This window comes from Pseudophryne corroboree, chromosome 2, assembly GCF_028390025.1.
Source record: "Pseudophryne corroboree isolate aPseCor3 chromosome 2, aPseCor3.hap2, whole genome shotgun sequence".
Classification (NCBI taxonomy): Eukaryota; Metazoa; Chordata; class Amphibia; order Anura; family Myobatrachidae; genus Pseudophryne; species Pseudophryne corroboree.
The window spans coordinates 385,283,264-385,295,399 of NC_086445.1; the positions used below are offsets into that span (position 1 = coordinate 385,283,264).

The following is a 12,136-nucleotide window of genomic DNA, read 5'->3' on the forward strand; positions in this document are numbered from 1 at the left end:
GGTTTTTCTTTCGGTTCCTACAACTGAGACACGCTTTGGCTGCCCAATTTCCGAATGGCCCTCCAATCCTCGTTGATTCCCCGGTCAAATTAATGCTGCAGACGTTGGAATCAGGACACCTGGTTTCTAAGATATATGGTCGCATTCTCCAGATGCAGCATACCGACCCTCTAGCTTCTCTTCGGGGTAGGTGGGAGTCGGCTGTGGGTCTGTTATCCGATGATGCATGGAAGACTGCTTTGGGATCCCATCGGATCTCCACTTCCTCCGTTAGATACCAGCAGATACAATTATACATACTGCATAGGGTGTATATGACCCCGGTGAGGTTAGCGCACATTGGGGGGTCTCATAGCTCACGGTGCTCTAAGTGTGGAAGCCTGGGTGCCGACTTTTGGCATCTGCTTTGGTTGTGCCCTAGCATATCTTTGTTCTGGAAGGCAGTTATACGTATCATAATTGATACAGGTATTCCCTCTCCCATATTTACGCCTGTACTGTGTGTATTGCTGGTTATAGACGAGGAGGCGTTAGATCCGCCCAGCAGGCGATATGTCATTAATTTATGTGCCCTGGCTAGGGTCTGCATAGCCTGGCTGTGGTTGGCTGGAGAGGCCCCGGTACCTAAGGCTTGGATATCTCTGGTCAACGAAACTATTTCACACAAAAAATTTGTGTTCCTGGCTAGGAAAGTGGAAAGAAAATTGTTTAAAATATGGGGCAGGTGGATGGGCTCTAGATATTTTAAGGATAAATAAAGCTCAGATTTGTATTCATTTCCTTATTCTCTTTTGGGATGTTTTGGAGGTGGATAGCCCGCGGCCGGCCTTGCTATGTTGTATTTCGATATATTGTGCTTACTCTGCTATGCTTGTGCTTATATTGGAAGTGGTCTGTTTGGGTTGTTTTACTCCCGGACACCGGTGCTCTGCAAATGTATAGTTTTATGTGACCTTTCATCCGTTTGTTGTACTATGGGTCTTATATGTGTACAGCTGTTTGTATGTTTTTTGTGTATTTTTGTATTGTTAATTTTAGTTGTTGTGTAAGTTGTTAATGCAAAATCTAAAATTCAAATAAAAACTATTGAATTTAAAAAAAATAAATAAATATTGAATTGTTTGTGATCATCTGTCATTTTTCCCGTTACGCACTACAGACATTCACATCAGTCCCTAACCCAGTGGGGCTTACAATCTATATTCCCTACCACATGTACACGTACACACATTCACACTAGGGTTACTTTTGTTGGGAGCCAATTAACCTACCAGTATATTTTTGGATTGTGGGAGGAAATCAGAGTACCCGTAAACCAACACAAGCATGGGGAGAATATACAAACTCCACCCAGTTTTGACCATGGTAGGAAATGAACCCATGACCTCAGTGCTGTGAGGCAGTAATGCTAACCATTACACTGTCCGGGGTCCCCACACAGTCTGTGCTGCTCATATATATAAATTATGGTAATGTTTAATATGTAGTCTCATGTAGCGTTGTACTTCTCTCCATGCAGCTATACACTGCTTCCCGTATGTGAAGAAGCGGATTCCTGTGATGTATCAGCACCACACAGATCTGAATCCCATAGAAGTTGCCATTGATGAAATGAGTAGGAAGGTATCTGAGCTACGGCAGCTTTGCTCCTCTACGGAAGTGGACATGATCAAATTACAGCTAACGCTGCAGGGCAGTGTCAGTGTACAGGTGAGTTTCACCACATTTTATCTTAAGTAAATTAGTGATTTTCAGGCCAGTCCCATCATTAAAATATGTATGTAAAGGTGTGTACACACGGTGAGATCCTTGCTATGCCCGATTTTCACTTTGCGATTTCCCCTGAACTCCCCGGAGCCCAGCACCACCGATTTTGACTAACTTTTCTTGAGATATGGACTTTGTGTGCTTACGATTTTGGCTTAGGTACGATTTTGGCTTATGTGAGATGTAATTGACATGCGAGATGAACTAGATAGTACACCGATCTAGCAAGGATTGACTTGCCTGCACAGTCTATCTTTTCTTGCGATGCCGACCTCGCGGGAGTGCGCATCGTGATCGAATCGGGATCGCAAGCGGCATAACACCTTGCGATTTGCACTAATTTTTCTTACGATTTTGACTATATAGTCAAAATCAAAAGAAAATATCTCACCTTGTGTACCACATCTATGTGGTCAGCTTAACAGTTTTCTGGATAATGGTCATTGTTTATCTTTTATTATGCAAAGTATGCTTATAACGAGGAGATCAAACAGCCGCTTTTATGTAGACATCGATCATACAGCCAATTGTCATGTAGACAATGACCAACAAGAAAGTGTAGTTATTTGAACTCTATGTTGAATCGTGTATTGGAGTACAGAACTTGAGTAATTTAAATGTTTGTGTATTGGGGTTGCCTTGCAAGATGGGCACACCTGTAGCAAACAGGAAGCACAAATAATCTTAATATTATTTCATGTTTAATTACTATATATTAGTTTTGGGTTTTATTTTTTATAGTAAATATTTTATGATTAATTGAACTAATTTTATATTTCATCTTTCATAGTAAATATTTCCAAAGCTAGAAATGGTTTTAGAGATAATTATTTTTAACTGCTTATGCTTTATCTGCAGAGTATATTTAGTGTTGTGTTTCCTCTACAGTATGTACTTCTTATATATTGTTTTCTCCTCCAGGTCAATGCAGGACCCTTAGCTTATGCAAGAGTTTTCTTAGATGATACAAGCACTAAAAAATATGCAGACAACAAAATAAAACAACTGAAAGAGTTTTACAGGTAACACTATTATCTGTATTAAAATGCCCTCGAAAGGAAGGTCGGATTAACTTGTAATTAACATTATTGTTGTTAAATCACACTGAATCATTAGGATTCTTTATGCAGCTTAATTTATTGTATTGACGCTGTACAAGTAAAATGACACAAGACAATCTTCGTTTGGCTAACAACTATCTATTAAGATTGCATCTGATTGGCCCTTGTGTCTGCGCGCGCTCTCTCTCTCTCTCTATATATATATGTGTGTGTGTGTGTGTGTGTGTGTGTGTGTGTAGATAGATAACTTGTGCGCCCGGCACTTATGTATTAAAAATACAAACAGCTTGCTCAGGTGCTCCTCCACTATCAATAATAATACAGCCTATAAATCAGGATGGCACTCATGGGGCGGTATTCAATTCTTTTCACCCCCTTCCACACCCATTCTGTTTCTGTTGGCGGATGTGGAATAATCATTTCAGATCGCTACCCCCTTTATGCAGCTAAACCTGATTAGTATGGGCGCGATATGTGCAATAACAAGGATCACTTTAAAAAGCAGATTGTGCGTGATATATCATTTGAATACCGCCCATGGAGTCTGATCTATACATAAAAAGACACTGGTCCTTTTGATGCAATCAACGTTTCGGAGAGTTCCTCCTTTATTAAGATCCTGATAAATCTGTATAAATCAAACTCCATGAGTGCCATCCTGATTTATGGGCTGTAGATACACACACACCTTTAGTAATGGATTGTGACTGTGACCAGTTGGTTCAAAGGATAATAGCTGTTTTATGTGCGGGTGGGTTCCTTTGGGATGAGAAATGATTCCAGCTACAATCAAGTCTGCTGACCCATAGTTAGCACCTTAATAAAGCACTGATTTAACATGTCAGGGAATAATGAATGATCATCTAGTTCTAAAGTTAATGCAATCGCACATGACTCATAATATATAACCGGTTTTGCTTTGTCATTATTCAACAAAAATAATGTCAACATGAGGAGGTACTTAGGGCTAGGTGCTGCTATTCGCTTGCACTTCATGATTTAGTCATCAGTCATTTCAAGCACCTCTGCATAAATGCAGATCTGTTAGCTGTTCAGTCATGTGAATATTCAGATATGCGTGAAATGAATAGGAGAACCAATTGTTTCTGTTCATTAGTCTGGAAAGGGGTATACGACTGTTTCCAAACATTGGGGCAGATGTATTAAGGAAGTGGTAAACCAGTTTTAAGTGCAAGGTGATAAACACACCAGCCAATCAGCTCCTAACTGTTAATTTACATATTGGAGCTAATTGGCTGGTGCGTTTATCACCTTGCGCTTATCACTGGTTTATCACTTCCTTATGCCTTCTCCAGGTTAATACATCTGCCTCTATGCGAGGACCGTAACTCTACAGTGAGAGAGGCTATTTATAAATGGCAGATGCTTTATCTGTTCAGGAGGGGTGTCCCAAAAGACCCAACACCCAAGAATCTGTGAGTCTCTGACAACACAGTATATATTGATGTCATTACACTACCATGTCCAGCTTTCCTGGAGCGGCATCATGAAAACAGATGAGACCGACAGCACCTAGATCATGCTCAGATCAACTGAGACTGCCCCATGTTTCAGTGTGTGAGGAAGCCATGGCTTAAAAGTGTAGTGCTCCTCACTTTCCAGAATAAAAGTTATATCAAGCGTTTAGGGTTGTTTTATAGTCACGTTACCATTATCTGTGATCAAGTTTTCCGGAAGGAAATGGTTAGTCATATTTGTTATGTATCTGATTAGATTTCTCTAGGCACATAATGTTTGCAAAATGGTAATCACCGTGCACACACTTGTTAATTTGCTCATTAATGAAAATATCTAACCAGCCAATCATTTAACAGCAACTCAGTGCACAGAAGCATGCAGAAATGTCCAGAGTTAAACATTTGTTCAGAAAACCCCTCAAAAGACGTGTTCTTAGATACTTTTGTCATAGATTGACAGTTGGTGCCAAACGGTTTGGTGCCCAACATTCTCTAGAGCAGTCGTTCCCAACCTTTGTCCACAGATGCTTTAATCAAAATAACTGATGTACTCATCAGGTCACGCACTAAAGCATGGCTAACCCTAAAACCTGGACTGTTAGTGTGCATTGAGCACCAAGGTTGGGAACCCCTGCTCCAGAGTTAAAAGAGAATTGTGTGCAAAACAAAGAAAGTCCAGTGAGATGTAGTTGGCACAACTGCCTTGTTAATGAGAGAGAGAGCAGAAAGGAGTGGTGCAAGCAGGTGGGAAGGGTGTCAATACATCACATAGCCATGGGGTTACAGCAGCATCTCTGAACACACAGCAAGTCGAACCTTGGAGTTAGAGAGTAATCAGTGGATATGCCTTGTGCCAGTTCTTCAGGGCGATGGTGTAATGGTGTGGAGAATGTTTTCTTGGCACACATTAGGCCTTTTCATACCAGTTGAGTATCATTTAACTGCCACATTTTCCCCTGAGTATTGTTGCTGACCATATGTCTCCCTCTATGACTGCAGTCTACCCATCTCCTAATGGCTACTTCCAGCAGGATTATCCACCATGTTGCATACATCATCTCAAGTCAATGAGTTCTGTGTACTCCACTGGCCTCCACAGTCTCCACATCTCAATCCGACAGAGCACTTTTGGGATGTGGTGGAACTGGAGTTTGGCAGCATGAGTGTACAGCTGACAACTGTGCAGTACTATAACTGCATGATACTATCATTGTCACCACATATGTGGCTTATCTCACTAAACATTTGGGAAGTCTTGCAAATGTCTGTTGGAGAGTAGGTGAAATGGTGCGGTGCAGTCATTTCATCCTGATTATAAACTCTACTACAGTATCTAGGTGATCGTTTCAGCATTTTCTGTTGTATCTGTTATTGTGTGTCATTACAGCACATTTTTCATTTAGATGTAAAAAGTGGATGTAGAAATATTGTAATGAATGACATGCAGGAACTCCGCTTAGAATAAAATCCCCAAACTACAATTGTCAGTGTTAGATATCTACTTCCATACACAGAACCTTTAGGTTATATCCCTATTTGCCTTAGTGTTAGCAAATTGTGCACAGTAACTTATATAGGGATGTTACTGCGTTTTTAATTCATGTTAATTGAGTATATAATTGTTTCTAGGCAATTTGTTGAAGCATGTGGCCAGGCCTTATGTGTGAATGAACGACTTATAAAAGAAAATCAGTTTGAGTATCAAGAAGAACTGAAAGCCAACTACAGGGAGATGGTGAAAGAGCTTTCTGAAATAATGCATGAGCAGGTATGTACTGACGGAATTCTTCAGGTTATTGGGAGTCATTTATGAATGTGCAGTGGAAGTTTATTACCTTTAGCGAGCACTCAAATATTTGCTTTCATTTTCTAAATTACATGAGAAATAGAACACCGCAGTTTTTGTTTGCACAAGTTTTCTTAAATGTTGTTCTCATTAATGGCGGTTATTTAGCAATTACCTAAAACCTATGTCTTATGGACAGATTAATACCCTACTGCCATACATATATTGGAGCCTCTAGGCACAGAATCTTTGATACCCGTAAACGCATTGCCAATAATGCAATGTTTTGAATCTACCCAATCCTTCTGTTGCATTTTCTATGTCTCTAAAACAGCATGTGCTCAGCAGGTGGGGTTACCCCATTCATCTCATGCACGATTCCACCAGTACACACTGGTAATTAAAAGGACACCAATGGGGTGTGAGGCCCTATAAGCATTAACCTAGTTTTCAAAATAATGCAAAGTTATAGCTACTTGAATATCTAACATTGTTGTGTTTTTCCTACTGTTGCTTTGGAAGCCGTAGCTCACACTTTTGTGTTGTCTGGGGGGTAGGAGTCAGGAAATCTATGTGCCTCAGCCCACATAAGAGAGAGAGTGTGCAAAAGTCTGTTTCTGGTTTAAATATTAAGAGTCATTGTGTATCAAAATGTATTTACTGTAATGTCCACAAAATGTCACATTCTCAGTTGAATAACAGGTTTTTGTTTTTCTTTGTGCGCACATGAAAAGATGGGATGGTAATACAAGCTTGCTCTGTTTTGCCTTATACTCTGCATGTTTCCTGGTCCTTGTTTTAATGTAAAAGCTGCTGTACATCTCAGGGCTTATTCTCACCAATGTATTTTGAGTATAAGTGCACTCGACAAACACACCTCAGCCTAGATGTGTGGAGCATGACCCCATTCATTGTTCTGAATAAGGGATGCCGTCAACTTACCTACAATCAAAATCCCGACGGTCAAAATCCAGACAACCATTGACCGACGGTCAAACTACCAACATTTTAAAAACACGACAAGGTCAAAATACCGAAATTTAAATTGTCGATAGGTCAGAAAATCAACATGAGTTTTTCATGAGTTTTTTTTATTGAAACCGACTTGTTCTTACTTTACCATCCCAGTGGACCTGGAGGGGGATTATAATAGTGTGCCGAGCGCAGCGAGGCACCGCGCCCGAAGAATGGCGAGCGCACGTGGTACACTTATACGGTGTCCATGTCAGCCTATGTCGACACACACACAAAAAACAATTAAAAACTCAGGTTGACTTTCTGACCTGTCTACATTTTAAATGTCTCTATTTTGACCTTGTCGGTATTTTATATGTTTGTATTCTGACCTTGTCAGTATTTTGGCCTTGTCAGGATTTTGACAGTCGGTTAGTTGTTGTTGAGATTTTGAATGTAGGTATCTCATACTGATCCCATTACATGTCCATAATAAAGAGAAACTAACATACTATATACAGCCTTTGAAAAGCTCAAAAACACATGAGATGCATAGCTATAATCCTGTAATTAAATATTTCTGGAAATATTTCATACATTACAGTGCAGCCATTACTAGTCTATTTGGCTGTTATACATATATTGCAGTTGAGAACACAAAGTGGTCACATCGCCCAGACCAATCTCCCTGCACTCTTTACTGGAAAAGTCTGTGCAATGTAGACACATATTGGGGAATAAACTATACTAATTGTTCTTACTTATGCTAAACTACTTATTTTAAATGTTAAGAGCTCAGTGTCCCCATCTGCCTGCTAGAAATCCCCTCACATAGTGTCACAACCACATACGTGAAGCAGTACAAATTCTGTATTGTGCTTAAAGTGTAATTGTGTGACACTGGTGCTGTTTTCCTTCAGAACTGTTCTTGTTTTTAGAATCCCTGTAAAACTTTTTCCATTTGTTTCTTTCACTGTCCTGAAGATTTGGTGCGGAGAAGAGAAGATCAGTGTTATGCCGAATTCACTCCACATCTTTAATGCCATAAGTGGAACTCCTACAAGCACAACTGTACAGGGAATGACTAACTCTTCATCCATTGCATGAACGTCCGCCTTCATTTCACATCAATGCCTCTCATATGGCTAACTCAGGATGCTTTCCAGAGACCATGATCCACTATCGATGTACGACCTCTTCAAGTTCCCATCACCGCTACTTTACAAGAAGGGGTTTAGCCAGCCAAAGTGATTGTTGTGATAGTAGGAGCTGTTACGTCACATCTATTTTCTTTTTATTATACTTCAACCATTTGGCAATACCAAGTATTTTTCAATATCTTAAAAAGAAAAAAGTTTATTAAATATTTTTATGCTAGTAAAATGAACTGCTTCAGAGCAAAGCAGTGTCACAAGGAATAGCACAGTAGGTCTAGGGAAGTAGATGTCAAGGAATATATAATGTATAATATAAAATATTACACTAAAGTTTACATATTAGCTTTGTGACCAAGCACAGTTTGCAAGTCTTAACATAATCAGCGCGCTTTTTTGTTTTATGCTCAATTTTAAACCGTCTTTTAAAGACCAACTTTATTTCCGTTTTGTTTGTTCATTTTTATTTTTTTTTGTTGTGTAACTGGAATTACGGTTATTCTCCACATGTACGTGAACACTAATTTTATGAGTACCGAATGTTTGCGATGGATCAGATTTCCATGTTTGTATTATGGATTGTCTATTTTAGTCTGTGATCTTCCAAAAGCAATTTATACAAACCACACATGAAATTGGAAACCTTCACCTCTGCACAAATTCACACCGTTTTCCGCAGGTCCGTCCAGAAGAGAAATTAGTGTATATATTGTTCTCATTCTTTCTGTACATAAACATGTTACATTTCTATGCATTTTTTTTTTTTTAATGTTCATCGCTGAAAACTTTTATTGTGACATATGTGCTTCTTCATTTTACCTGGTATATATTTTTGTCTTTACAATTTATTCTTGTACATAAATGAGTGCAATACAAAGACATATACCGTCTTTGCTATTTTGGGTTTATACACTGTTTAAAAACAACCTTTTTTGCCAAAGCAAAGATTATGTATTGGTGGTCATGATTACTGTGGTAACTAGTGGTGTTATTTAATGCTTTGATCATATTGTTCTTTCAAATTATTAATTTAGTAATTTTATATTTGGGAGGGGTGAATAAAAGTTTTTAATTTTATTTAACTGGAAACACTGTCCTGCTGTAATTAACATTCTGTAATACATATGTATTAAAGTAAATAGCTATTTTTTTGTTTCTGTCATTACTGCTTTTTTCAGTGCAAGTTGTTTATAAATATGTCAGTCACATTTACCTTGCATAGAAGTATCATCTCATTGGCAGTGTAGGTATGGGTCGGTATCTATATACCAGCGCCCGTCATCCCAGTGGTCAGAATCTCGACTGCAGGATGCCGGGCGCATGTACACCTTAAGAGGGGGAATAGGTGTCTGTATCCCGGCGGTCGGGATCCCGATGCTGGTATGCTGAGCACCGGGATATTGAATGCATCCCGGTTGGTATCGATATCCTGACGCACAGGATCCTGACTGTCAGAATGCCGACAGCGAGCGGCATCCCGACATTCAAAATCTTGATTGATTTTGTTAAGCATTTTAACCCTAAAGGGGGGTACACACGGAGAGATCCGTGTTTAAAATCTAAGCAATCTGACTAGATTGCTTAAATTTTAAGCACGGATCTGCCGTGTGTATGCCCCCCAGCGATAGCGATGCGCGGCCCCACGCATCGCTATCGCCGGTGCTAGATTGAGCCTGCATGCAGGCTCAATCGAGCGGCCGCCCGTCCCCTCGCTCAGCACATCGCGCTGTGCTGAGCGGGGGGAGAGATGTGTGCTGAGCAGGGCCGGATTAACAATGGGGCGGATGGAGCTGCAGCTCCAGGCCCCCCATTGAAAATAGGCCCACAGGATCTCCTGCAATGCAGCCAGTGTTAACAGTAAAAAAAAAACACTGGCTGCATAGCGTTGTCCCCACAGAGGCCTGCACTTACCCCTCCACTGGTCCGGCTGCCGTGATCGGAGCTCAACCCCGATCAGGCAGCGTATGGTAACAGCACCCCGTGCAACCAGTATCCCTGATGCTGCAGCCTGTGCTGGTGCTCGGTGGCTGGGCTCAGTGGGCTGTGCAGCACTTCCTGATACTGCAAGCTCCGCCCACTGCATGACACCATGCAGGGGGCGGGGCCAGGACTCGACACTGCTGCCAGCCACCCATGTCACACACTACTATACTGAGCAGAGGCAGGAAAAGGTAAGATAGAGAGAAGTAATATGGGAGGGAAAGTGAAAGGTGGAATGTAAGGAAGGAGTGCAGCTGAGGAACAGTAATGCACCTGAGATAGACAGGTAGGTGATTAAGTTATTTTAGAAAAGTAAAGAAAGATACTCTGAGAGATTAGAAAAGAAGACAAGCATGTGATATCAGAGATTCAGAGAGAGGCAGTTTTTGACCCTGTTTTTAAAAATGAGTAGGCCCTGCAGGACGTGCTGTGCAGTCAGTCTCTCACCGCTGGCAGCGATCTTATCCAATCGCTGCCTGAGACCAACGTCCTCCCCTCTCTGCCCACCAACGCACAGCATAACGCTCTACAATTTACATCAGGTGTGAATATGTGTGCGTCGGGGGAGAGCTTGCTTCCCTTTGTCCCACACAGCATCTGTATCCGACCCGCACTGTATCCTACCCGCACTGTATTCATCCCACATTGTATCCCACCCGTACTGTATCCCTCCCGCACTGTATCCGTCCCACACTGTATCCCACCCGCATTGTATCCGTCTTACACTGTATCCCTCCCGCACTGTATCCCTCCCGCACTGTATCCGTCCCACACTGTATCCCTCCCGCACTGTATCCGTCCCACACTGTATCCCACCCGCACTGTATCGGTCCCACACTGTATCCCTCCCGCACGGTATTAGTAATGTGCATTTAAGCTCCGCCTCCCGGTGATGTCATCTGTCAGTCCGCTTACCTCTGCCCTCCCGGTGACTATGACAAGGGGGCGTGGCCTAGCGGCACATGCTGTCCGCGGCTGCAGCCCATGATGTCGGGACCTATTCAGGTACCCGGCGTCCAAGGGTAAGGATGCTGCTTTTATTTCTGTAGCTGGGACGGGAGGAGGAATGTCCCGAGGTACACTTGGTCTGGAAGTGAGGGTGCGGGGGAGGAGGTGCGTGGCATTGCCATGAGAGCACTAGCAGATTAAAGGGGAAAAGCCCTGTAAGTCCAGGGTTCCCCTACAAGTTGCCCCAATGTATATACAAGAGGGGTGTCCCCCCACCCATCGCATCACACTGTAAAGAAGCCCCTGTTTGTATACAAGAGGGCAAGTTGTTGGACCCTCTCACAGCAAAATGTCCATGCTGTCAACCCATTTATGAAGATGGGTCCTGGCACAGTCACAAAAAGATGGAGTGGGCAGTGGGGTGAGTTGTACCCACTGCCAGGAAACAGATCCCAGAGGTAATCGCGGATGGCAGATGATGCAGGAAGAGCTGCTCAAGAAGATGTTGTGAATGCGCAGGTGCAGCAGGTCAGTGTACCCATCCAGTGTCTGCCCTTTCTCCAGCTCAGTGTCCCCACCACTACTGATCCCCATCCCAGTGTCGCCCTGCCTTCCCTCCCCAAACAGCCCACTGCACCCATCCCAGTGCCCTCCCACCTAGAACCAGTCCAGTGGCGGGCTGACCAGGGGGGCAGAGTGCCAGGTGCCCCCTGGGCTGTGCTATCGCCACGGGACGCAGCCTACTCCATTGCAAAAGGGCACAGGTGGTCCAGTGTGCGCGGCGGCAGCCATGTGGGCTCTCTTACTGTGTGTCCAGAAGCCCTGTAGGATACAATTAAAAGATACGCAATCTGTGATACGGCTGTGTGCTGCTGTTTATAGGCGGCCATATCACACGAGGGGACTGTTTGCTATGACTCTGTGTACTGAACAGCAAGTGGCGGGGGGCGGTGGCAGCAAGAGTGAGGTACTGAGTGTGCTCAGTATATTAGTGACACAGCCACCATC

At 42.5% G+C, this 12,136-nt stretch overlaps 1 protein-coding gene across 14 annotated transcripts in view; it reads left to right on the forward strand.

The window, feature by feature from the left end:
* Positions 1-9,362, forward strand: part of DOCK9 (dedicator of cytokinesis 9) — a 513,264-nt gene extending 503,902 nt beyond the window's left edge. For all 14 annotated transcript variants that reach the window (XM_063953262.1, XM_063953265.1, XM_063953272.1 and 11 more), the window contains 4 exons: positions 1,520-1,710; positions 2,689-2,789; positions 5,936-6,074; positions 8,031-9,362. In XM_063953262.1, the coding sequence (XP_063809332.1) occupies positions 1,520-1,710; positions 2,689-2,789; positions 5,936-6,074; positions 8,031-8,153 (554 nt within the window). In that variant the 3' untranslated portion in view covers positions 8,154-9,362. The remainder of the gene's footprint in view (positions 1-1,519; positions 1,711-2,688; positions 2,790-5,935; positions 6,075-8,030) is intronic.
* Positions 9,363-12,136: the final 2,774 nt, after the last annotated feature.